Source organism: Antennarius striatus, chromosome 16 (assembly GCF_040054535.1).
Source record: "Antennarius striatus isolate MH-2024 chromosome 16, ASM4005453v1, whole genome shotgun sequence".
NCBI classification, from domain to species: domain Eukaryota; kingdom Metazoa; phylum Chordata; class Actinopteri; order Lophiiformes; family Antennariidae; genus Antennarius; species Antennarius striatus.
In genome coordinates this window covers 3,833,639-3,856,998 of record NC_090791.1, presented here as the reverse complement: position 1 = coordinate 3,856,998, position 23,360 = coordinate 3,833,639, and the positions used below count along the sequence as shown (strand labels likewise).

The 23,360-nt window shown below is 46.1% G+C and overlaps 3 protein-coding genes across 4 annotated transcripts; all 3 read left to right on the top strand.

The window, feature by feature from the left end:
* The first annotated feature begins 257 nt into the window (after positions 1-257).
* Positions 258-4,430, top strand: cnp (2',3'-cyclic nucleotide 3' phosphodiesterase). 2 transcript variants are annotated; one of them, XM_068336344.1, is made up of 4 exons: positions 258-390; positions 1,317-2,915; positions 2,999-3,126; positions 3,234-4,430. In XM_068336344.1, exons 2-4 carry the CDS (start codon positions 1,355-1,357, stop codon positions 3,684-3,686), a joined length of 2,142 nt encoding a protein of 713 aa, XP_068192445.1. In that variant the 5' UTR covers positions 258-390; positions 1,317-1,354; the 3' UTR covers positions 3,687-4,430. The 2 variants fall into 2 exon arrangements, with proteins under 2 accessions (XP_068192445.1, XP_068192446.1); XM_068336345.1 differs by having other exon boundaries at positions 281-390; positions 1,321-2,915.
* A 1,100-nt stretch (positions 4,431-5,530) lies between these two features.
* Positions 5,531-17,980, top strand: LOC137610225 (ATP-citrate synthase-like). The gene is made up of 28 exons (XM_068337717.1): positions 5,531-5,664; positions 6,936-7,105; positions 8,424-8,546; positions 9,670-9,732; positions 9,808-9,998; positions 10,778-10,857; positions 11,226-11,356; positions 11,759-11,877; positions 12,145-12,281; positions 12,370-12,431; positions 12,508-12,625; positions 12,719-12,873; positions 13,252-13,345; positions 13,661-13,802; positions 13,917-14,085; positions 14,174-14,278; positions 14,359-14,555; positions 14,631-14,712; positions 14,791-14,901; positions 15,008-15,135; positions 15,250-15,343; positions 15,443-15,597; positions 15,674-15,824; positions 15,916-16,059; positions 16,151-16,264; positions 16,346-16,428; positions 16,606-16,682; positions 16,777-17,980. The coding sequence occupies exons 2-28, from the start codon at positions 6,947-6,949 to the stop codon at positions 16,869-16,871; spliced, it is 3,279 nt and encodes a 1,092-aa protein (XP_068193818.1). The 5' UTR covers positions 5,531-5,664; positions 6,936-6,946; the 3' UTR covers positions 16,872-17,980.
* Positions 17,981-18,733: 753 nt separating this feature from the next.
* On the top strand, positions 18,734-22,973 carry klhl11 (kelch-like family member 11). Its single transcript, XM_068337718.1, has 3 exons — positions 18,734-19,048; positions 19,319-19,795; positions 19,912-22,973. Exons 1-3 carry the CDS (start codon positions 18,951-18,953, stop codon positions 21,494-21,496), a joined length of 2,160 nt encoding a protein of 719 aa, XP_068193819.1. The 5' UTR covers positions 18,734-18,950; the 3' UTR covers positions 21,497-22,973.
* The last annotated feature ends 387 nt before the right edge of the window (positions 22,974-23,360 follow it).

The window sequence follows — 23,360 nt, the reverse complement described above, 5'->3', positions numbered from 1 at the left end:
ATCAGCTTTTCTGTATGTTTTTTTGTGTTTTAGCTGAATAAGTCGTTTTTAAGTTGTATTTTTTTTGTGTTTTTAAGTTATTGATAATTCTGATTCAACACAACCACCAAGTTACTAATTTCTTATGATTCTTCTTCAGAAAATCTATACAAATAAATGTACAAAACGTTAAATTCTTTTTTTTTTTTTAGTCTCCAAAAAAAATTTGTGTTCCGGTGACGTCTTTCCGGTCTCCAGAGGTGTGTCCGTGGCCACGCCTTATTTTGCGCGTTCCCGGGAATTTCCTTTTGAAGCGGGTGCCTGTCTGAAGTCAGGATTGCCTTGTCATTGTATTCTCGGTGAGGCGTGTGGGACAGAGGCGTAACGGACCGCTCCGCTGCGACCTAGCTGGTAAGCTGGCAGCTAGCAGACAAAAGCCGTCCGCGCATTTTACTGCATTCATATTTTTATTTTACACGCATTGAAATAAGTTCAAAACAAACATATCCAGTGTACTATGTGCACCAAAAATCTGGTAAACTTAGTTAGACACGCTGCTATTAGCTCTTTATAGCCTAGCCAAAATCACTGATTGTCAGGCTTAATTGTGTCTGTCGTGCTAACGTGAGCCGCCCCTCCCCGTCTGATCACAATGAACCGTTAACGTTCCAACTCGGCGAGAAACAACACAAGAACACTAAATGCGTTTTCAAACTATTCGTTATTTAGGTAAATGTTTTGCACTTAGACTACAAACTTGCGTACGCATGAAATGAATAACACCACGCCTAAATTTTACTATCTTCCTGTACGGAAAGGAGCGGATCGCGTTTGAGGAGGTTATTTCCCCCTTTTTGAATCGCTTGTGTTTCGGTCACTTTTAGCCCCTGTTTTTGTTCTTGACTTACTAACATCTGGCAGGTCTCTCTTTCAGTTTCGTGATAAATGGAGTCAAATATCAGTGAAATTCGCGTTTAAAAACAGACATCGATCACTCGTAGAATCGATCCGCCTCTCCGTGGAGGCAGCTCTAGTGTCAGGTTCTACCACTTCCTCACAATGCTTTTCCTTCTTCTCCTTTGTCTGCATTTGTTGACACGGTTTGGTGCAGTTACTAAAGCTGTGCATGATTTGAATACAGTATTTTTCTTTCTGAGATACTTTGAAGTACAGAATGCTTTTTTTTTTTTTTCCGAGCTGGGGGAAACCAAAGTTATATTAGTTAATGCTGATGTAACTTCACATGAAAACCTTTTTATGGCAGATGCTTCTATGCGTCACAAGGTTCAGTTATTGCTAGACTAAATAAACTGTTTCTTTTCGTTCTTTTGCAAAAGGTAGATGGTGGTGTGTGGATTCAGACTTTAAGCCAGACATGGATACTGAAAGGAGCAGTGAGGTTTTAGATGCATCTGATTCCCCGCAGCAAGAGGACAAGGTAATGGAAAAAGAGGCCGTGTCAGAATTGGAGATACCAGAAGAATTCACAGAACCTGTGAAGCCACCAGCTGTTGAGGAGGAGACTGAGCATGTGGTGCTTCAAGTTCAGTCTGTAGATGTTACAGACTTAAAAGAAACAGAAGATACTGCAAAGGTAGCCCTAACAGTGTCTGAGAAAAAAGAAGGAATGGAAAATGAGGATGTCTTGCCCGCAGAAAAATCTGTAATGGAGTCAATTCCTGATGTCGTGGCACCACCAGAACCAGATGAGTCATCTGAAAATATCTCTGACCCAATTGCAGCTTTAGACACCGAGGCAGAAAACGTCCAGTCTGAACAGCAGCATGTGATACAGAATGAACCAGAACCTTTGACGGTTCAGTCACCTCTGGCAGAGAGCGTCCCTGAAACGATGCCAGAGAAACTGGCAGAATCGGTCCCTGAAGCTGAACTGCAAGAGCAAACATTACCCGAACCAACGGTGCAGCAGCCGGCGGATACACAACCACCCGGCCGAGAGAAAGAATCAGAGCAGGTGGTGACTGAGGCAGAATTGCCGACAGCAATGAGCACTGGGGCGGAAGAAATTACCGAAAAAGAGGTCACTGAAAACGTTGCAGCTGAACCTCCAGTTGAGGGGGGAGAAGGTAAACAACTGGATAAAGAAAATCTTGGAGATTTGGTTTCCCTGGAGAAAACAGCAGAAGCTGAACAATTAAAGGAAGAAGCAGCGGCTGCGGGGGAAAAAGTGCAACCTGCAGACGACAATAAGGAAGTTGAACCAGAGAAATCAAATGAGTCTGATGCCGTTAAGGAAGCTGAGGGAGCAGCAGAATGCCAAGTTGCTGAATCTGAGAATAATGCTGAGCTTGAAAAGGAAGTGGATACAACTCCTGCATCTGGATCTCTTTCTTTTGCCATCCTGGAGCAAGAGCAAACCAAAGATGCCCTGCGCACATCTCGCACCCTTATCATCCTTAGAGGCCTTCCTGGAAGCGGTAAAAGCTTTTTGGCGGCTGCCATAACCGATTCCTTCAAAGACCAGTGCGCTGTAATCTGCGCTGATGACCATGGTGTGAAACCAGAGGATCCGGAGTCATCCGTGGACGGATACAAGGCTCTGGACGAGGCCGTGGTGGCCCGCTGCAGTGCCGGGGCAGCTTCCTCTCTGCTGCTTGTGGTGGACGACACCAATCACACCCAGGACCGACTGGCCCGTCTCGGAGAGATCGCCGAGCAGCAGCGTCTCGTCGCTATCTTCCTGGAGCCGTGCACTGAGTGGAGCAGAGATGCAGCACAGCTGACCAAGAAGACCAAGCGTGGACTCGGAGAAGCCCAGCTGGAAGCCATGAAGGGTCAGCTGGAGGAAATGTCCCTTCCTCTTTACTTTGGCTGGTTTCTTCTGTCGTCTGTCCAGGACAAGGTTAGGTGCACGTCAATGGACTTCCTGAAAACTCTGGACACGTTGGAGGCCTTCAAGAAACATCTGACTGACTGTGTGTATATTTTAAGTTTTTTAATTCAAGCAGATTGCCTTATCATAGAATAAAATATTACTGATATTTCATTCTGTCTGCAGTTACTGGCAAAGCTGAGAAAGAGGTGGATCTGGAGCAATACTTTAAAGCCAAAGGGAGCCTCCATTGCACGACGAAATTCCTTGACTATGGAAAAGCCGAAGGTGCCAAAGAGTATGCTCAGAACCCTGTAAGTGCTCAGATTAATTTGTTTTTGTCTAAATACATTTATAGATGATATTTATTCATCAGAGTCCATCTATGATATTTATGTGTTTCTATTCTAACACTTTCTAGGCGGTCAAAAGTGCCTACGGTTCTGTGTCTGAGCTGTCGCTGATCGCTCTCTTCGTTACTCCTCGTACCGTCGGTGCCAGAGTGTCCCTGACGGAGGAGCAGCTGCTGCTCTGGCCCGCCGATGCTGAAACGTCAGTACAGCCCACAGTGTCCCTGCCTCTAGGGAGTCGTGCGCATGTCACTCTGGGATGCGCCGACGGCGTTGAACCGGTTCAGACGGGTCTGGATCTGCTCGAAATCCTGGCCTTGCAGCAGGAAGGCCAGCAGGGGGAGCTGGTGGAGGAAATGGGGCTCGGCTCCCTCGCCTACTATGGTGAAGGGAGGTGGCTGCTCAGCCTCAGAGAGCCCATATGCGCCCCCGCCTGCTTCTCCAGTTTTTACGGCCACAAGGAGACAGAGCCTGCTAAAAAAGATCCCGCAAAGAAAAAAAAGCAAAAGTGCAACATCCTGTAAAGGGTAAGCATGGAGATGTGTCGCCAGCACGACGGGGGAATCCATTGAGATGTAGGCTTAATCCTGTTCAAGGTTTGTGTGTTTGTGCATTGATTAGGGTCTTAGTTAAAAAACACCCTAAATCCACAAGCTGTGTGCCTTTTTTTTTTTACTGTTGATTTGCACCACATCCCAAGATGCCTTCAGATCCAGTTAGACATGTCTGTTAATGTTTTGTTCACCAGTGCCAGACTTGTAGGGCCTGGCTATGTCTGTAGGTGTTGCTAGTTTTAAACTGATGTAGTTTAGCCGCCTTCCACAGCTCCAGTTATCTACCACATTACATTTCTATACTCGGTATGTAGACAGTTACTAGGTACATTCAGTGCATGCATCGCCGGTTCAACATTGTGTCTTAGAATGAATGTCATACATAGAGGTCCTTCCTTGTAAAATCTTTGCACTGAGCATAGTTTGAAAGGGAGAATACTAATGAGTTTGTTTCTGCAGCTTGCACTTAGTAATTTTTAAATGCTGTGAATCAAAGTCCATGTTTTGCAATCATTCCTACTGCGCAAGATTGCATCACTGATCTGATCATTTTTACCGCCTTTGGATAGCATTTAATGTATTGCATTTCTTTTTTTTGTATCCTCTGACTGAAAATGTTTGAAGGGCAAGTTCTACTTTGTGTCGCTCTTATGAATCACTATTTTTGCACTTGTTTTGTACACTTAATAAAAAGAACATGCTTTGCTTCAGTAACACATGTTGGGTTTTTTCTCAATAATCACCACGCAGTTTGGTAACTTGGACCCATGTAACACGGTCTTATCTGCACCTGGTCATTTTCTCGCAACGTGCGCGTATTGTCAACCAGCAGGGGGCGCTCGTCGTTTGCACTTTAGGACGTGATGGATGTAGAACATCGTTTAGCTTTGCTGGAAAGTTTTTGAATTAAAATATTTTTTTAAATTATTGATAAATTAAGTTGACACCATTGTGATAACAACTGAAGCTTCTTCAGTATATTCAAGATATACCTTTACCTAATTAATTGGATTATAATTTATATTCAAATATACAATGAGAAGTGTGGTTACGATCCATTACTTTCTCCAGTCTGTAGCCGATTTAGGTCAAGGACAGGTTAAAAAGCCGAGTTTTGCAACTATGAGATGAACGGCATTAAACTCTGATTTTCGTGAGCGACATCAAGTGACTTTTCATTGGTTGACACTCCGATAAGGAAGTATGTCAACCAATCAGGAGCGGCGGCCGGTAATTGTGTCGTTTTCTTCATGAGTGGCGTGTTTGTCTGATTTCAAGTGAGGAAACATGTGAGACGTTCAAGGGCTCCCAGAATCTAAAATAAAGTTCATTGATCTAGGAAATTTAAGCGATTTAATCCAAATAATTACAAGTAGTCATTGCTAAAAGAATAGGAACTTACTTTATTAATATTACGTAGTCAATTGCTGCTGCATTACAAAATGCTATTTGTACAAGTACATACTTAATATAAGTTAGTGTTTTATTTTCTATGTAATTTGTCATAAATGTTTTTAATTACATTACGGATGCATTCATTTGTAAACAGCGTACATGATCACAGTTGAGCTACTTTATATGTTGTATACACTCTTCGTATTTTGTTCATAAAAGTCCTAGTAATACCTGTCAAATAAGTAAAAATATTAAGAATGAAAGGACACGGGTCTCCAAGTTATAGACAAAAGCAATTACATAAATCCCAGTGAACCTGAAGGCAGCAATAGAGCACGGTGTCGGGTGAACCAATCAGAAGCCAGGGAGATCGGACTAGCCTATCGGCAGATGCGCGAGGGGGACAAAACTCCCAGGAAGCTCCACTCTGGCACTCTCCTCCGGCACTCCTGGTTCATACAGTCCGAGAGAGGAGCGGAGCTGAAGAACGGTCCCACATCTATCCGGAAAACACGTTTAGAAGATTTAAAAGAAGGAAAAGATCACGAACAAGGTAAATTATTCTTTTTCTAAATATAAATCACTTCTTTTTTGCGCGTACCTCGTCTTTTCCCTTCCTGTCTGGTATAAACGTGACAAGATGAACTGGTCTGTCCACCGTAAACCGACTCCTGTGACGTCACACCCCCGAATCCATCCCGTACTGTACAGCTCACGATGTTTGGTAGAACACTGACAGACATGAGATTGTGTTTTTAAGTTCTGTTTTGACTGGATTTTAAATGAATGAAAACTTGAAAAGAAATAGTTTTAAATTAATTTGCATCTACAAAATCAATGTAAGCCTTTTTTTTAAAATGTCGTGTTTGACTTGACTCAGTTTTTGCTTTAGGTCTGAGCCAGATTGTGCCTCCTCTCCCATCCAGCCATCCATCCTCCCAGATTTTAATTATAACTGTTGTCATCCAGACCAGTGCTGAAGGAATGATGATATTTAGTTACTGTAGGTCGGAAAGTGGATGGTTAATGGAACCGTGGCGGAATCCAGAATCAACCATGTCGTCTGGATATGGAAGTGGAGGCTGTAGTGACTCAGGGACACCAGTGATCAATAATGAGAAAGGCCCGAGATGGTCTTCTTCGTCCATTCCATTATTGGCTGCCAGGACTGCAGTGTAGAGCAGGGAGTCCTGAATGAGGAGACATCAGAGCTCTCAGCTTAATGAACCACGTAGAACAGGAAGGGTTTTTAAAACTAGGATCTAATTAATGAACAGTATTTTATAGTCTTTGTGTTTATCTTTCAGTCTGAATGTTCTGCATAAGCCTCAGTGATGCGTCATAAACGCCCTGTTGAAGATCACCTCATTGCGTTGCATTCATTAACATAGTGCAAAGGTCACAACACGTTTCTATAAGCAGTAAACTTTAAGTAGAAGTCTTGGAAGTTGCCCCATCTGATTGCTGCAAGAAGTCACAACCTACTGTACATCATCCTGAGAAAAGACTTTATCATTTGGCCTTAATTCAATAGTTTCAAACATAAAAACACCAAATTCTAAATTTCCTACAGGATGTTATTGGAAACTTCTCCCCCTTTGAAATGAAGTGACCAAATGTTTGATTTTTCACCTCTTTATTTTTCCAGACAATCGGGGTTTAAATGTCATGTAATTTCTTGGAGTTGGAGGAAATCCTGCTGATATTTAAACACTCATTTCTCCTCATCTCTCAGCATCTCTGGTATTACTGTGTCTTGACCAGTCTCACCTGTTTGTCTCTCCATCCATTCATTCATCCATACCTCTGTCTTTCTGCATCTAGCCTAAGCAGTCATGTCGGCCAAAGCCATCTCCGAGCAGACGGGAAAGGAATTCCTCTACAGGCACATCTGCACGACGGCAGCCATCCAGAACCGATTCCGCTACGCCAACGTGACGGCCGAGACGGACTTTGAGCGACTGGCTCAGGATCACCCGTGGCTTCTGACGGAGGTGAGACGGAAGCGTCGGACTACACATGAACAGTGAAAAAAGATTAATATAACCCGCAGGGAGAGTTAAATCATAAATTTATCACACTTTCTCCCTTTAGCTTGTGAAATACAACCCCCTCTTAATGGAGACAATTACTTAGCCCGGCAGAAGAGTGGTCTCTTGGTGCTCATTAGTTGCAGCAGAGACGCATCCTGCACATCCGTCAGATGCAAAGTGTGCGTGTGGAAGAAATGAAAAATTCTTCATGATAAGCAGGGAGGTTTGAATTCAGCTGGGGCAGGATGTTTTGCACAAATAGCTCTCCAGGTACATAGTCTTCCAGGTCTTATTCACCGATCTGTTCCATCAATCCTCATAGCGAAGCAGCAGCAGCCAGACGGGCCATAATAGACTCTAATTTAATTACTCTGTGAGTCATGTTGTAGGATAAAAATTCCCCCCTCCACAGCTGAAGGTTTTTGTATCTGGGAGGGCAGATACACGGAGATATGCGCTGCGGTAGAATTGATTAGGGAATTGCATTAACTTTCACCCTCCCTCGTCCCCCCCACCCCGGTGTTCTTCGCTCGTTGGAGAGAACCCAGATACTAATGGCTCCTCTGTCGTAAGTCATCCTCTTTATCTTCGGTGTGAGCGAGAGAGCGGCCTTAGTCAGACGGGCGGGATGCTGTTTAGCTTTTGTTTTTATAAGGTAAATGACATATAACAGATGGAAATCAGTGATGTTCACATTATCGCTTAGGTGACATGTTTTTGGGAACCCATAATTTTCTTAGACTCATAAACATGACTGTTTAATTAATTTGTAATCTAATCTAAATTCTGGTTATTACAGCTATTAAATGTCATTAAAAAAACTGCAAACAGTTTAATTATCTGTGTTGATGCAAATCCTCGTGTTAAACAGGAAGTGAATTTTTTTTTTCAAAAATTAAATTTTTTTCTTGTTAATTCCCCACACTTCCACACATTCAGAAATCAAGCCCATATTTTGTTTTTTTTAAATTATATTATAATGCTGGGAAAAAAAGAAATTATAGGAGAAAAATTAATCCTGGCTCCACCCCTTTATTCAGTCACATGACAAACTGTCCAGTCAAATTTCGTGAAAATGCGCCAGCTCATTGTGTGTCATCCTGACATGATGTACTTTTCTGGCAAAGGAAAACATTTAATTTGTCGACGGCGTGAATAAACGTCATCGCTCGTGTTTTATCTTTGTTATTCTTCTAATTCAATCCTAGAACTTGTACTATTGGGAGAATTTAAGAAGTGGCGCCGGTTTAACCAGACGATGTTTCTGTCTCTCCTCCAGCGGCTGGTGGTGAAGCCCGACCAGCTGATCAAGAGGCGGGGCAAACTGGGGCTGGTGGGCGTCAACCTGGACCTGAACGGCGTCAGACATTGGCTGAAGTCCCGCCTCATGAAGGAGACCACAGTACGTCACCCACCCTCTCCAATCACCCCCCCACACACAGCACGGCTAGCATGGCTCATAAAGCACCGAAGAACCGTTTCAGTGTGACTAAATCCATCTCTGTTCGTACGAGATGAAGCTGCCAGCGGCGATAAATGAGAATGGAGTGAAGAAATAGATCTTTATATTTCTTTTTTCCATGTTTATTTCACTTGTTTTTTTTATCCTAAATGAGGAAAGTAAAGAAATTTCATGAGTTTGATAGTGAAGGAAACGTAGATGTTGTTAGCGTGTTAGCATTGTCATGACCGAGCTGTTTGCATGGCTGTAGTTAATAAGCCACGCCTACAAAGACATGAGGCGTGGCTTATTAAAAGATCAAACTCCGCCCATCTGTCCGTTGTGTTTTGTTTCTGGAGAAAACTCAAAATTTGTTTCATCTTTTCTCGCAAAACAACCAGATGCTGAATTCATGTTTTTTAGGGTGATTCTTGTTTAGATTTTCTGTTTCCATGGTTACTAGTCTGAGTTGGTTTCATTCTGGTGATTGGTGTCTTTTCTGGATCAGATCTCAAATATTAATCAATGTTTTTTAGCCTTTTGCCATCAAGGAACTGAAACTGTTGGGTTTTATTTTCACCTCCAGGTTGAATTTTGGCTCAAATTCCCATCAGGTTTTATCTCCAATCGTAGAAATTGTTCCGTATTTTTCATAAAACTTCATGTAAATTATGGATGTTTGTTACCACAAACAAAAGCCGTAGAAATCACGTTGGCCACGTGAATGCTGGCAGGTGTCTGTTCATTCATCCATGAACCCTCGTGGGTTTTTTCAGTCTGGCAGGTTTTCTTATCTCCAGTCTTTATCAACCTCCCTTCTTTGTGTTGTTTTTTTTTTTTTGTTCTCACTTTAAAATAGAAACTCCCTCTTGACCTTTTCTAATTCTACCTGTTCTCTCCTGGCTGGCTGCTTTCAGCTGGTCCCTCGTTACTTCCTGCCCGCTGGCCTTTAACGGCGGCACGTCTTCCTCTTTCTTTTTCAATCGGTCTCATTTTACCTTCAGTTTACTTCCACTCAGTAATGATCCTAGTTGGTTTTTATGCTCATTTATAATACATTTTTATTAATCCTGGTGATCCTCAGGTGGGAAAAGCTAAAGGTGTCCTGAAGAACTTCCTGATCGAGCCGTTCGTCCCCCATAAGCAGGTAAATTCCTTCAGCGGCGGCGCTGGCGGGTCTGACTGGAGGGTGTTTATTTAATTCTAACCGTCCGTCCTGCAGGAGGAGGAGTTCTACGTCTGCATCTACGCCACCAGGGAGGGCGACTACGTCCTGTTCCATCACGAGGGAGGGGTGGATGTGGGTGACGTGGACGCCAAGGCCAGGAAGCTGCTGGTGGGGGTGGGGGAGAAGATCAGCGAAGACGGCGTGAGGAAGGAGCTGCTGACCAGCGTCCCCAACGACAAGAGAGCGTGAGTCCGTCCTGACCTGAAAGGCAGCACACCAACGTAGGAGGAGGTGCTTTATTGAGGGGGGGGGTGTCCATTAGACAAATGACAATCTCTCTCTACTTCACTTTCCTTCGATCAGCGAAGTGTTTTTACCCCCGGTCACATTCAGAGCACGTTCGGTCGTTCTGATTGGCTGCGGCGTCCCCCCCCCCCGCCCGCACGCCACCATCCGTCTCTGGAGCGCTGGAGTCTGGCTGACATTGAAGGGCCACTTGCTGTCACCCCCCACCCTCCCTCCCATCCTGCCCTCCTCCTCACCCGTCCGTCATGCGCGGAGTTAAAAACAAGACTGCCCCCCCCCTTCATCAAAAGCAGAAACTGGGAGCTGAGTCACTGAGGATTTCTGACAGCCACCCCCCCCCTCGTGGGCCATTTTGAGTAAAAAGCTCTGAAGCTGCCTGCACCAGTGACAGACAGGAGAAGGGAGTAAGACTGACCCTCCTCTTCGCCCCCCAACCCCCGCCCCCCCATTTTCTGCTTTGACAGGAGGAAGTAAATTATTTCTCCGTCGCCACAGCGACAGTTAATTTACAGGTGGGCTGTTTCCCTCCAGCTCAGCCTTAACAACCCTTCAGACACGTCGCCTGAAAGCGAAACCGTCGTGCATTTTGTTTCTCATTCCCAGCATGCACTGCACAAATAAATTCTATCATGTCGCCCAGAATTAAATAACATATTCATAACTCATCAGCAGACCCACACGTGACGCTCTGATGTGTTGGGTGTCGTCTGTCCTGCAGGGTTCTGACCAGCTTCATCGTGGGACTCTTCAACCTGTACGAGGATCTGTTCTTCACCTACCTGGAGATCAACCCGCTGGGTGTGTGACGCCGCCGTCCGCACGTTATTCCCGAAACGGATCCATAAATATGTCATTTGTTGATGAACTATAAACATCAAAAGGAAACATGGTGTTGATTCTGCCAGATTTTTTTTTTTTTTTTACCGCTGGGGGAGAAACAGCCTTAAATAATTCAGGCCTTGATGTTTGATGAAGGGAGCGTGTGTTCATAACGGACTAATTGGGCGCCGGTTCGTTCGCTCCGTCAGCTGCTGCTGTGGATGGCGTTTGAAGTCACCATCCTCCCTGTGACGGTCGCTAACGGTTACCGGCGCGTCGTAGCGAGCATGATGGATGTTTGTCTTGTTGGACTCTAGATCTTAACGTCCTCGTTCTCGTCCCCCCAGTGGTCACAAAAGATGGCGTGTACGTGTTGGACATGGCGGCTAAAATCGACGCCACGGCCGACTACATCTGCAAGGCCAAGTGGGGCGACGTGGAGTTCCCCCCGCCCTTCGGCAGGGAGGCGTATCCCGAGGTGAGGGAGACGGGATCTCTGGGGGATGATGGGAAATGAATCGAATCATCAGAAATAGACTTCATTCTTTCATTAGACTTGAACTGTGTGACGTTTTTTGGTTTTTTTTAAGCGTGGTGCAAGAGGGTTTTTTTTACCCAGACTGCATCAGCAGGCCGACTCTAATTGGCCTGATGTCTGGCGGAACAGCAGGCGCCTTTGATTTGGAGCTTCTTTACACTCAGCCACCAGCTGTGGCCTCCACAACCACCAAAACATTCACCTCTTAATATTTACACGTCGCTGGAGCTCTTTATAATCAGCGCCATAATGACCCGTCGTGAGAGGTGCTCGCCCTGATTAGGACCCCAATCATCTCCCTCTCGACTTTTCGGTGACCTTTCCTTCTTTCCACTCCTGCAGGAAGCCTACATCGCCGACCTTGACGCCAAGAGCGGAGCCAGTCTCAAGCTGACGCTGCTCAACCCCCGGGGGAGGATCTGGACCATGGTGGCGGGAGGAGGGGCCTCTGTGGTGTACAGGTAGACGTCTGGTTTACGCTCCATCATGCAGCCGGAACTCTTAACGTTCAGTCCGTGTCTTTACCGTGCAGCCTTCTGTCGGGTGTGCAAACCGTGACTCTCGGACTCACCATCCTGGAATAATTATTCCCTCTGTGCATTGTTACGGGGTTTTTTTTGGCGTAGTTATAATTTAAAGGAATCGTTTATGACATCCCATCTCTGCGGTGTAGTCTCAGCAGCTGCAGCCTCGTTTTCTTTCCTCTGACTGATGTAAATCACTCCTAGCGACACGATCTGTGACCTCGGCGGCGTCAGCGAGCTGGCCAATTACGGGGAGTATTCAGGAGCTCCCAGCGAGCAGCAGACCTACGACTACGCCAAGACCATCCTGTCTCTGATGACCAGGGAGAAGCACCCCGACGGTAGGAAACCCGATGCTTCAAAACCCCTGTGAAGGGTCAAAGGTGTGTGTTTTTTTTCCTGAAATGATGTTTCTGTCTCGTCTTCCAGGAAAGGTTTTGATCATCGGTGGAAGCATCGCAAACTTCACAAACGTTGCAGCAACATTTAAGGTACGGTATCAGGTTTCTTTAAGCCACAGCTGTCATATTTATTAGGTTTGCTCACGGAAGACTGCTCTTGTGCTAGGGGATCGTCCGAGCCATCCGGGACTATCAGGTGCCGCTGAAGGAGCACGAGGTCACCATCTTTGTCCGTCGCGGAGGACCCAACTACCAGGAAGGCCTCCGAGTGATGGGAGAAGTCGGTACGCTGATGTGATTGGTTCGTGTTTGGTCATTCTACCCATCAGTGCCTCTTACTCTTCCATCGGTTGGTTTGCCCCCCCCCCCTCCCTCAGGTAAGACCACCGGGATCCCCATCCATGTCTTTGGCACTGAGACTCACATGACCGCCATCGTCGGCATGGCGCTGGGCCACCGGCCAATCCCCAACCAGCCTCCCGTCGCAGCTCACACTGCCAACTTCCTCCTCAACTCCAGCGGCAGCACATCGGTATGACACACACTGACCCCCCCCCCCCCATACCGGATACCACCGGGGCCGTCGTGACTCCGTCGGCTGCAGTTTGGTTTGAAGGAGCAGGAGATGAAGCCCCGGCTTCACTTATCGCTGTCTGGTCCTTTTAGGGAACCAGATTATCAGAAGCCCGATGGCTCTTTTGTGTGAGAGCACAGCAGGGCTTTGTGAGCCGCTCTCACTCAGATCAGTCTGAAGCTGCACTCCAGCCTCAGGCCTCCATTAAGACTGTGTGGCGTGTAGTCTGTCAGCACACACACACACAGATCTACATTGATATATGACATGTATGACTCTGTAGAGTCGTCCAAGGACAATAAACTGATGTATTTGTGTATTCATTTGTCTTCCCAGACGCCGACGTCCAGCAGAACCGCGTCTTTCTCGGAAAACAAACCCAAGGTCGAGAGCTCCGTGACCAAAAAAGCCAAAAGTGGAGCTTTTGTTGGTGAGAGCACACACACACACACGCACACACATACACACACGAGGCTTTCTTTATTCCGTGCTTTAATTAGTTTTTGAGCAGGATGTTGGGTGTATTGGGATAATTATGCATAGTAGCATTTAGGTGTCACAGCGCCCCCTTTTGGACAGTGAGAGGAATCGTTTACATGTCAGAAATCAAAATGTGTTCATTTTTTTTATTCGTTGGTGTCGGTAACCTGGATTTTTTTCTGGGATGTCTGGGTTAAACACACTGATGATAGAAGAATAGAAGATATTTAGTTTTTACTTCTAACAGATGTTGATTCCCTCGTAGCCAAGGCAACCAGCCTCTTCAGTAAACACACCAAGACCATCGTGTGGGGGATGCAGACGCGGGCCGTTCAGGGCATGATGGACTTCGACTATGTCTGCTCCAGAGAGGAGCCGTCTGTCGCCGCCATGGTCTACCCGTTCACGTGAGTGGACTCCTCCCTTCCTCTCCAGCTCGTGTTTACCTACTGTCACTGAACGCATCGTTTCAGTCACATCATAAATAATCTCAAAGGCCTCTCTGTGTGTCGGCCTTTCAGTGGAGACCACAAGCAGAAGTTCTACTGGGGCCACAAAGAGATCCTCATCCCCGTGTACAAGAACATGAGCGACGCCATGAAGAAGCACCCAGACGTGGACGTGCTCATCAGTTTTGCGTCGTTGCGTTCGGCCTTTGACAGCACCATGGAGACCATGCAGTACCCGCAGGTGGGCTACACCCTCACCCTGCACCATCTGCTGGGTTAAGGCTGAAAAATAAAATAAAAGTTAAGCCTTTTATTTTAATCGCTTTCAGATCCACACCATCGCCATCATCGCCGAAGGAATCCCTGAAGCCCACACCAGGAAGATCATCAAGGCAGCGGATGAGAAGGGTGTTACGATAATCGGACCGGCGACTGTCAGTCTCGCTTCATCGTGATCCACTCAGTTGTTCTTGTATATGACCAAATCCACATTTCTATGTTTTTTTGTGTCCAGGTTGGAGGAATCAAACCAGGCTGCTTCAAGATCGGGAACACCGGCGGCATGTTGGATAACATCCTTGCTTCCAAGCTCTACCGTCCAGGCAGCGTGGCCTACGTCTCCCGCTCAGGCGGCATGTCCAACGAGCTCAACAACATCATCTCCCGCACCACCGACGGCGTGTTTGAGGGCGTGGCCATCGGCGGGGACAGGTGCGTAGCGATCTCTCAGTTACGCCATGTCAACACGTAGGATTTGAATCAGTTTGATTTTACGCTCTCCTGCAGATACCCAGGCTCGGTGTTTACCGACCACGTGTTGCGTTACCAGGACACACCCGGGGTGGAGATGATAGTGGTGCTGGGAGAGGTGAGGAGTAGTTCCGCCGTCACACGTCTGCAGATTTATTGTCTTCTTTTACGAACTTTATCCGGCTTCATCCTGCAGATCGGAGGCACAGAGGAGTATAAAATCTGCGAGGCGATCAAACAGGGACGCATCACCAAGCCGGTGGTGTGCTGGTGCATCGGAACATGCGCCACCATGTTTTCCTCAGAGGTGAGAGGCCGATGGATTCCGAGGTTCTCAACCATGACAGAGGGAATGATTTTTTAAAATTTTTTATTAACATTTCTGACCCCCTGTTGCCCGTCTTCTTGCTCAGGTTCAGTTTGGCCACGCAGGAGCCTGCGCTAACCAGGCGTCGGAGACGGCGGTATCCAAGAACATGGCCCTGAAGGAGGCCGGCGCCTTCGTCCCCAGGAGTTTTGATGAGCTGGGAGACATTATAAAGTCAGTTATCATCTTCTCATATTCATTCCCTCGCTTGAATCCGTGCTTTGGCCCCTCATTTAAAATGATTCCATGATTTTGTTACACCTTTTTCTGCCTTTTGCATTTGTGTAGGTCTGTTTATGACGACCTTGTTGGTAAAGGAATTATCAAACCGGCTGAAGAGATGCCTCCTCCCACTGTGCCAATGGATTACTCTTGGGCACGAGTAAGTACGCCTCCGGACACGATCAGTACGGATCAAACTAAACCACATTGAGACAAAATAAGACTATTCCATCATAGAGTGACAAATTTCTCCCAACAGGAGCTGGGTCTGATCCGTAAACCCGCTTCCTTCATGACCAGCATCTGTGACGAGAGGGGTCAGGAGCTCATCTACGCAGGCATGCCCATCACGGAGGTCTTCAAGTCGGAGATAGGCCTGGGGGGAACCCTGGGGCTCCTCTGGTTCCAAAGGAGGTCAGCGTCTCACCCCAGTGTCTGTCATTAACTAACGCTCATTGAAGCTGATGGTTTCCTGATTCTGTGAGTGCAGGCTGCCCAGGTACGCCTGCCAGTTCATAGAAATGTGCCTCATGGTGACGGCCGATCACGGCCCAGCTGTTTCCGGGGCCCACAACACCATCGTCTGCGCCAGAGCCGGCAAGGATCTCATCTCCAGTCTCACCTCCGGCCTTCTCACCATTGTACGACACTTCATATCGTCTCTCATGGGTTTTTTGTTCACCTGTAAAAGAATACTATCAGCACACCGTCTTCCCTTTTGCTAATTGTCAGGGTGATCGCTTTGGAGGGGCTCTGGATGCAGCAGCAAAGCAGTTCAGCAAAGCGTTTGACAGCGGCATGCTGCCCATGGAGTTTGTGAACAAAATGAAGAAGGATGGCAAACTGATCATGGGAATCGGACACAGGGTGAAGTCTGTGAGTACCATTGTACTTGGGATCAGTTTTTAGAAATACTACATCACTGATGGGATTGGGAATGATCATGGGAGTTCCTGTTCCTCCTTAGATTAACAACCCGGACATGAGGGTCCAGATCTTGAAGGATTTTGTGAAGCAGCATTTCCCCTCCACCCAACTCCTGGACTACGCTCTGGATGTAGAGAAGATCACCACCTCCAAAGTAAGACTTATCCATTCATCCCGTTATTTGCTGCCTTCACTAATACATTCTAATTTTAACTAACACAATCCTTTCTGTTAGAAACCAAACTTGATCCTGAATGTCGATGGCTTCATCGGTGTCGCCTTTGTGGACTTACTCAGGACTTGCGGCGGTTTTACTCGGTGAGCCAATCAAAAATAACCGTCTATGTAATGCATTTATACAGTTCCTTTCTTTAACGGGAACACATCGTATACTGAAGCCATGTAGCTGGAGAATTGAGATCAAGACCGATTAGTCCTTACATATTTATGTTTGCATTATTTCCACCCTTATATTTGTCATACTTCCCACCGCAGTGATGAGGCCGATGAGTTTGTAGAAATCGGAGCTCTGAATGGCATCTTCGTCCTGGGACGCAGCATGGGATTTATCGGTGAGTCATTTCGGTACACACACACGTGTACACACCACAGGAAACGCTTTTGAACTCGCGTGACAATCAATCCTTCCTGTCTGTGTCTCCTCAGGACACTACCTGGACCAGAAGAGGCTGAGGCAGGGTCTCTATCGTCACCCCTGGGACGACATCTCCTATGTGCTCCCAGAACACATGTCAATGTAAACAAACACCCCCCCCCCACCTCAGCTGGTAATTACCCGCCCATACTGTGATGTCACCCTGACGCGGTGTCACGACATTTGGAAGATGTTACTATTAATCTAGCTGACAGTTTCAGTTCTTGGGTACTGTATATTCTATGTTAGTAAAACCTGCTACACTGTGAAGCTACAGGCAAACAACAGGCACACATTATGACCATCACTATCACAGCTAGTGAAGCTGTTATCAACCCCAAATATCACAGCATTGTTGTATTAACCAAGCATGTGTGTCTGTATCTCCAGCAGTTGTGTCCCTTCATTGTGCCATTTGAGAATCATGAACTTACCACAACATGTAGTGCAATAATGTCTATAATATGAGATGGTACTGTAGATCAGAGCTTTATTTATATATATACTGTATGTAGGTGTATTAATGGTACAGAAATATTGTAACTCATTTATTGTTTTTAACACAGAAGCAAACGTGATGCCTGAGTCTGTTTACTCTGCCAATGGGACCATTTTTAGTCTTTCTTAGTGTTGTTTTCTGATAATATTCTAATTCAACTGGTGGAAAATGTGAGAATATATTCCTGAAGATTATAAATGTAAGTTGAGTCTCATTCGTCAAAAGAACACAATATAAATGACTTGAATGTGTCTTCTTTGCCCATTTTTACCATCAGCACCATAATATAGTTATAACTGTCTTCTAATAAGTTGTAAAGTACAGATTAAATTCACATTTATTTTAACACTTAATGTCTTGACTTTGCTAACAGACATCCAATAATTCCATTATAATAAACTGGACTATTGTAAGCAAATTAATTCAACAGCAGAATAAGGAAGTGATTAACTTTAGAATTAAGTTTTACAGGTACAGCATACAGCTGTCACCTTAGGAAACGATCAGATCGACGTTCATATTAAACTATAATCAGAATACAGGACAAAATGATTTGTATATTAATTCTCTGAAATCAAAAAGAAAATCAGAATCTTTTCCCTAAATGTCAAAGTATGGCAGCCTTCATCAGTGTCCTCTGGTATGTTGGGAAACTAAAAAAAAACAATCCGTGGACAAGTAACCTCATTAGTGTTGCCACTTTTTCAGTGTGAACTGAATGTGCCTCTATGAATTTGTTGTATATTGACTGATTACAATAAAAATATAAGTGATGTCAAGTCATCAAGGTGTGTGTGTGTGTGTGTGTGTGTGTGTGTGTGTGTGTGTGTGTGTGTGTGTGTGTGTGTGTGTGTGTGTGTGTGTGTGTGTGTGTGTGTAACCTTATCTTCTACATACAAAATTAACCTCTGCCCAAATTAGATTAACTAACTGCAAGCACTCTGGTTGGTTTTTTTCATGCATTAAAGGACTTTGACATATGACTGGTGTCACTACACAGGTTTCATTACAAACATGCCCTAAGTTTTAAAAATGTCAATGTCTCTCCAAAAAAGCTGGTGAAAATATTAACTAATAATATATATTTGTTTAGCCCGGTACAGAATCATGCTATTGTAATGGCAATGACTTATGTCTTTGACACATTACAGAGCCATAAATATAGTTAATAATGGCCGGGCTGACATATATAATTGATTTTCCTTCTATTTCAAACCCAGTTGAATATTTTAATATGTTCTGATATAATGAGTCTTTTGTGTCATGATGTATTTGGAAATAAAACACATAGAAGTGATTTTTGTTTTATTTGACATTTAAATCAATAGATTAAAAAAAAATCACATGAAAAATCAAATAAAAAAATGCACATTATTATTTGTCCCAGTTTCCTCCATGGTGAAAGTGGTTGTAGGTCTGTATGTAGGGCAGTAGGATTAATAAAGCTTGACTCACTTTGAATCCACAGTCACAGCAAAAAAAAAAAAAAAAAAAGGATTTTCAGAAGAATTTTGATATTTTAATCAACACAATTTTGATATTTTAACCGAATTTTTTGACTGAAGCTCCGCATCTATTGCGGGTTTTTCCTGCGTCTGAACACGTCACAAATTTCCCAATCTGGGGAATCTCAACAGTTAAAAAACAACAACAAACCTCTCCGGCCACGCCTTTAACGCACTGCGCATGTCACAGATTCCAGGGCTCGCGTTCTCAATGAAGTCCGTTCCACATTCGACGTTCCCCTGTCCCTTAGACTATCAAAACGAAGTCACCATTGGGGGGTAAGTAATTACGTTTTTATAGTTACTTGTTGAATCCGAAATAAAATAATAGAGCGTAAATCATGCGTAAATATTCTGCACTTATCGTTTTGCGCATTTCTGTATCATTGATGGGGTTTGCTCGTAGTACGTTTCCTTTTCGAATGCGGAAGTGACGAACGCGGAACGCACTTCGCCCCGGCTGTGTGTTGTGATTCGTATGTGTGGCTGCGTATGTCGCCCGCTTTCCCTCACTAGTTCACTCCATTTCCCCGCACTGCTCACCTCCAGCACCGGTAGCAGAATGGCCGCGGCAGCGCCCAACCCGGAGGACCCCGCCAGGAGCAGCGCTTCTGGCGGCAACGGCACGCCCAGCGCCCTGGCCGGGGACGGGGACGCGGAAGAGACGGAGGACTTCACCTCCTCCTCCCATTGCTCCGAGCTCTCCCGGCGGCAGAACGAGCAGAGGAAGCTCGGCTTGTTCTGCGACGTGACGCTGGCCTTCAGCAGCGGGGCGGCTTCCGGGAGCGTCCAGAGCTGCGAGTTCGCTGCACACAGGTCCGTCCTGGCAGCGGCCACGGATTACTTCACCCCTCTGCTGGGGGGACAGTTCTCCGAGTCCCTATCCGGGCGAGTGGAGATGAAGGAGTGGAGCTCGGAGCTTGGGCCGGACCCGGACACGGTGGAGAGTGTGATCCAGTACATGTACACCGGGGAAATACGAGTCAGCACCTGCAATGTGCATGAAGTGCTGGAGCTGGCTGATAGGTAGGATCTGGCCATGAGTGTTTTTTCTGCAATGCATGCAGAAAAAACAACACCGATCATCCTCTCACATCCTTTGCTCTTTTTTTTTTTGTGTGTGTGTGTGTGTGTCCTATCAGGTTTCTTCTGGTGCAGCTGAAGGATTTCTGCGGGGAGTTCCTGAAGAAGAAGCTGAGTCTGACCAACTGTGTGGCGGTGCACAGTCTGGCCCACATGTACACCCTGGACCAGCTGGCTCTACGGGCCGCAGACATGATCCGTCGCAACTTCCACAAGGTCATCCAGGATGAAGAGTTCTACACGTTGCCCTTCCACCTGGTCCGCGATTGGCTCTCCGACGCCGAGATAACGGTGGATTCCGAGGAGGTGCTGTTCGAGGCGGTGGTGAAGTGGGTGCAGAAGAATTCGGAGGAGCGCAACCGGTATTTCGAAGAGCTGTTCCGTCTCCTGAGGTTGCCACAAATCAAGCCCACCTACCTGACCAGGGTGGTGAAGAACGAGCAGCTGGTGGCGGCCAACGAGGCTTGTCTCCGGCTTGTGTCGGAGGCGGTGGAGGGTCACGCCATCAGGTTCGAGAACCTCAAGTCGGTTGATATGGAGTTCTGGTCTTCCCACATGGCGTCCTTTCAGCCTCGCTTCGGCCAGAACATGGATGTGATCATGGTGGTCGGCGGCGTGTCAGAAGGAGGGGACTACCTTAGCGAGTGCGTGGGCTACTTCATCTACGAGGACCGTTGGGTGAACCTGCCGCACATCCACAACCACCTGGATGGCCACGCCATCGCCGCCACAGAGTCCCACGTCTACGTAGCCGGTTCTATGGAACCGGGATTCGCTAAAACCGTTGAGCGCTACAACCCCAACCGCAACACCTGGGAGCAGGTGAGCAACCTGACCACCCGCAAGCACTCCTTTGGCCTCACCTGCATCAAGGATATACTTTACAGCATCGGTGGCCATGGCAACTTCAGCCCGGGCTTTAAGGATGTCAGCGTGTACGAGCCCGAGCAGGATAAGTGGCACAATCTGGAATCTGCGCCTAAAATCCTGCGAGATGTGAAGGCGGTGAGCGTGGAGGACCGCTACGTGTACGTCACCGCTCGCACTCCGGTCGATACGGATAACGAGGACGGACTGAAGACGGTGACCACTCGGTACGACACGGAGAGCCGTCAGTGGCAGGATGTTGACTCCCTGCCCCTGATCGACAACTACTGCATCTTCCAGATGGCCGTGGCCTCCACCAACTTCTACCACACGGCGTCCTGCTGCCCCAAGAGCTACACGGTGAGGGATGAGGTCGCCAAGCAGAAGATCAGCGGGCGAATCTCCGATGAAATCCTCGAGAGCCTCCCACCAGAGGTCACCAGCATCGAGGGCGCCGCCATCTGCCACTTTGACGAGGACGTCTTCATCATTGGCGGCTGGAAGAACAGCGACGACGTGGACAAGCAGTACCGCAAGGAGGCGTACCGCTACTGCGCCGAGAGGAAACGCTGGATGCTGCTGCCGCCCATGCCTCAACCTCGCTGCCGCGCCACCGCCTGCCACGTCCGCATCCCCTACCGCTTCCTCTACGGCTGCCAGCGTTACCCCATGCCCCAGAACCTGGCTCGCCAGCGGGATCGCATGCAGCAGATGCAGCAGCTCCACCGGCGCACCCTCACGCTGCGTCGGCAGCTCCAGTCGCAGATCGAGTGCTGAGGGAATCGCAAAGCTCTACCATTCCATTCGGGGCCGTCCTGATCAACCGTCATTCATGCACACCACGCTACAGACGGTCTTGTGTTGCGTCATTCTGCTCATTCTGGGTTTCGTTGTTCTGTCGATGGCCGATTTGTCGCAAAACCACGAAATGTGTGCGCCACCAGCTGGCGGTCTGAGAAGGCGAGCACGGCGAGTGTAAACATGTGAATAAGAGAGTTCTATAGCCACCAACATCTGTATATCCTTCTGTCGAGTATGTTGGTGTAGATGCTGTTTATCTGTTTGTACATAAATGGGTAAAAGCTGTGTTACATAAGCATTTCTGTGGATATTTTACATTCCTTGTAAGCCAGTACTGGGAAGGATAACGTTAATAAGGGCATTCCTGCAGATTTCTCATTCCGTTGTAACACTGTGACAATCTCAGTCTCTCATGAATTAGATGATATCATCATCGCTCTTGGGTTTTTTTGTTTTTTTTTAGAATGGCTCTCGTTGTCGCTGCGCAGCCTCGGAAAGTGAATACGACTTCGTTTAGAGAGGACGTCGGGCTTAAGATCTCGTCTGTGGCTTTTAGTTTGTGATTTCCCCCCTTTGTGCCGAGTGTATTCCTGTCATTTTTGTTGCTCATGTAACACTTGAAAACTAACAACGACTCTCCGGGTTTGTGAAGAGGGTACCGTCTTAACAGATAGATGTGCTTAGATGTAATGAAATCATTCCTTTTGGGTTAACTTAATACTGTGGGATCGTCTTGTTTCGCCTCTGCATCGAGCACTAATCATTCGCAGTGGCTCAATCATTCCTCTTTTGCACTTTAGCGGTCTACTGCTTAGTGTTCTCTTACTCAGTCAAGAATGCGTAGAAAAATAGCGTGCGAGTTTGGGGGAGGGGGTGTGATTTGCTAAAGGGAAAAAGCTTCTACGACTGCACTTTTAACTTAAATTGTGACATTTATAGAAGCATAGGGATTTAATTTGCTGATGCACTTTGACTTTGCTTGTTTAATTTTTGTTTTCATTTTAAGGCAAGGTGATTGTATTATTGAAATGCGTCGTTTTAGCCAGTCTGACATCCAGTAAGATCTGATAACAGAAAAAAACATCCATGTTATAATTATTTGTTGACCTGTTTAAAACCTGTTACTGTTACTTTGCATTCAGCTGGATGTACATGAAGATCTGTGGTCACCCTCCAAAGAAATGAAAAGAAAAGAAATAAGGGTCGAGGTTAAAGTAGGATTGTGTTTTGAACGACATTCATAAAATACCAATGTGGCGCCGAGAACAGCATAGCGGTTACAAAACAGAAATGATATTCATTTCCACTTCCATTGACATAAATGACACTGCATTTAATAAGTGGAGAAAGCAGTGTAATTTACTTTGCATGTGATAGTCTGACATTGTGTTCATCTACTGGATGTAAAAAATGCTAATGTCATCACTTGCAATTAAAGTGGTTTTGTAAAACATATGGTTCCAAACAATGGGTCTGTTTCATCGCAAAGCAGGTTTGGCAAAGCCTGAATCAAACCTGTGGGTTGATATACCCAGTCTCACACACACACATACTGTAAATGTGCTCTCATCTATATCAACATCTGTTAAAATTACAATTTTAAATATGTAGGTTTCATTATTTAAATAAAAGTAAATGAGTATAAGCATGTTACACAAACAGTTCACATCATTAGTTATTAAATCATCAGCTGTGGTATTGTCTTGCTAGAACAGCTTTTAGGCATTCTAAGTCTAAATTTTCTGTTTTAGTCACATGATACACATGTGTCGTTCACCTGTAATATAGGCAATAGCATGAAGAACAACACAGTCACATGACAGCCCCTTTCAGGGGTCAT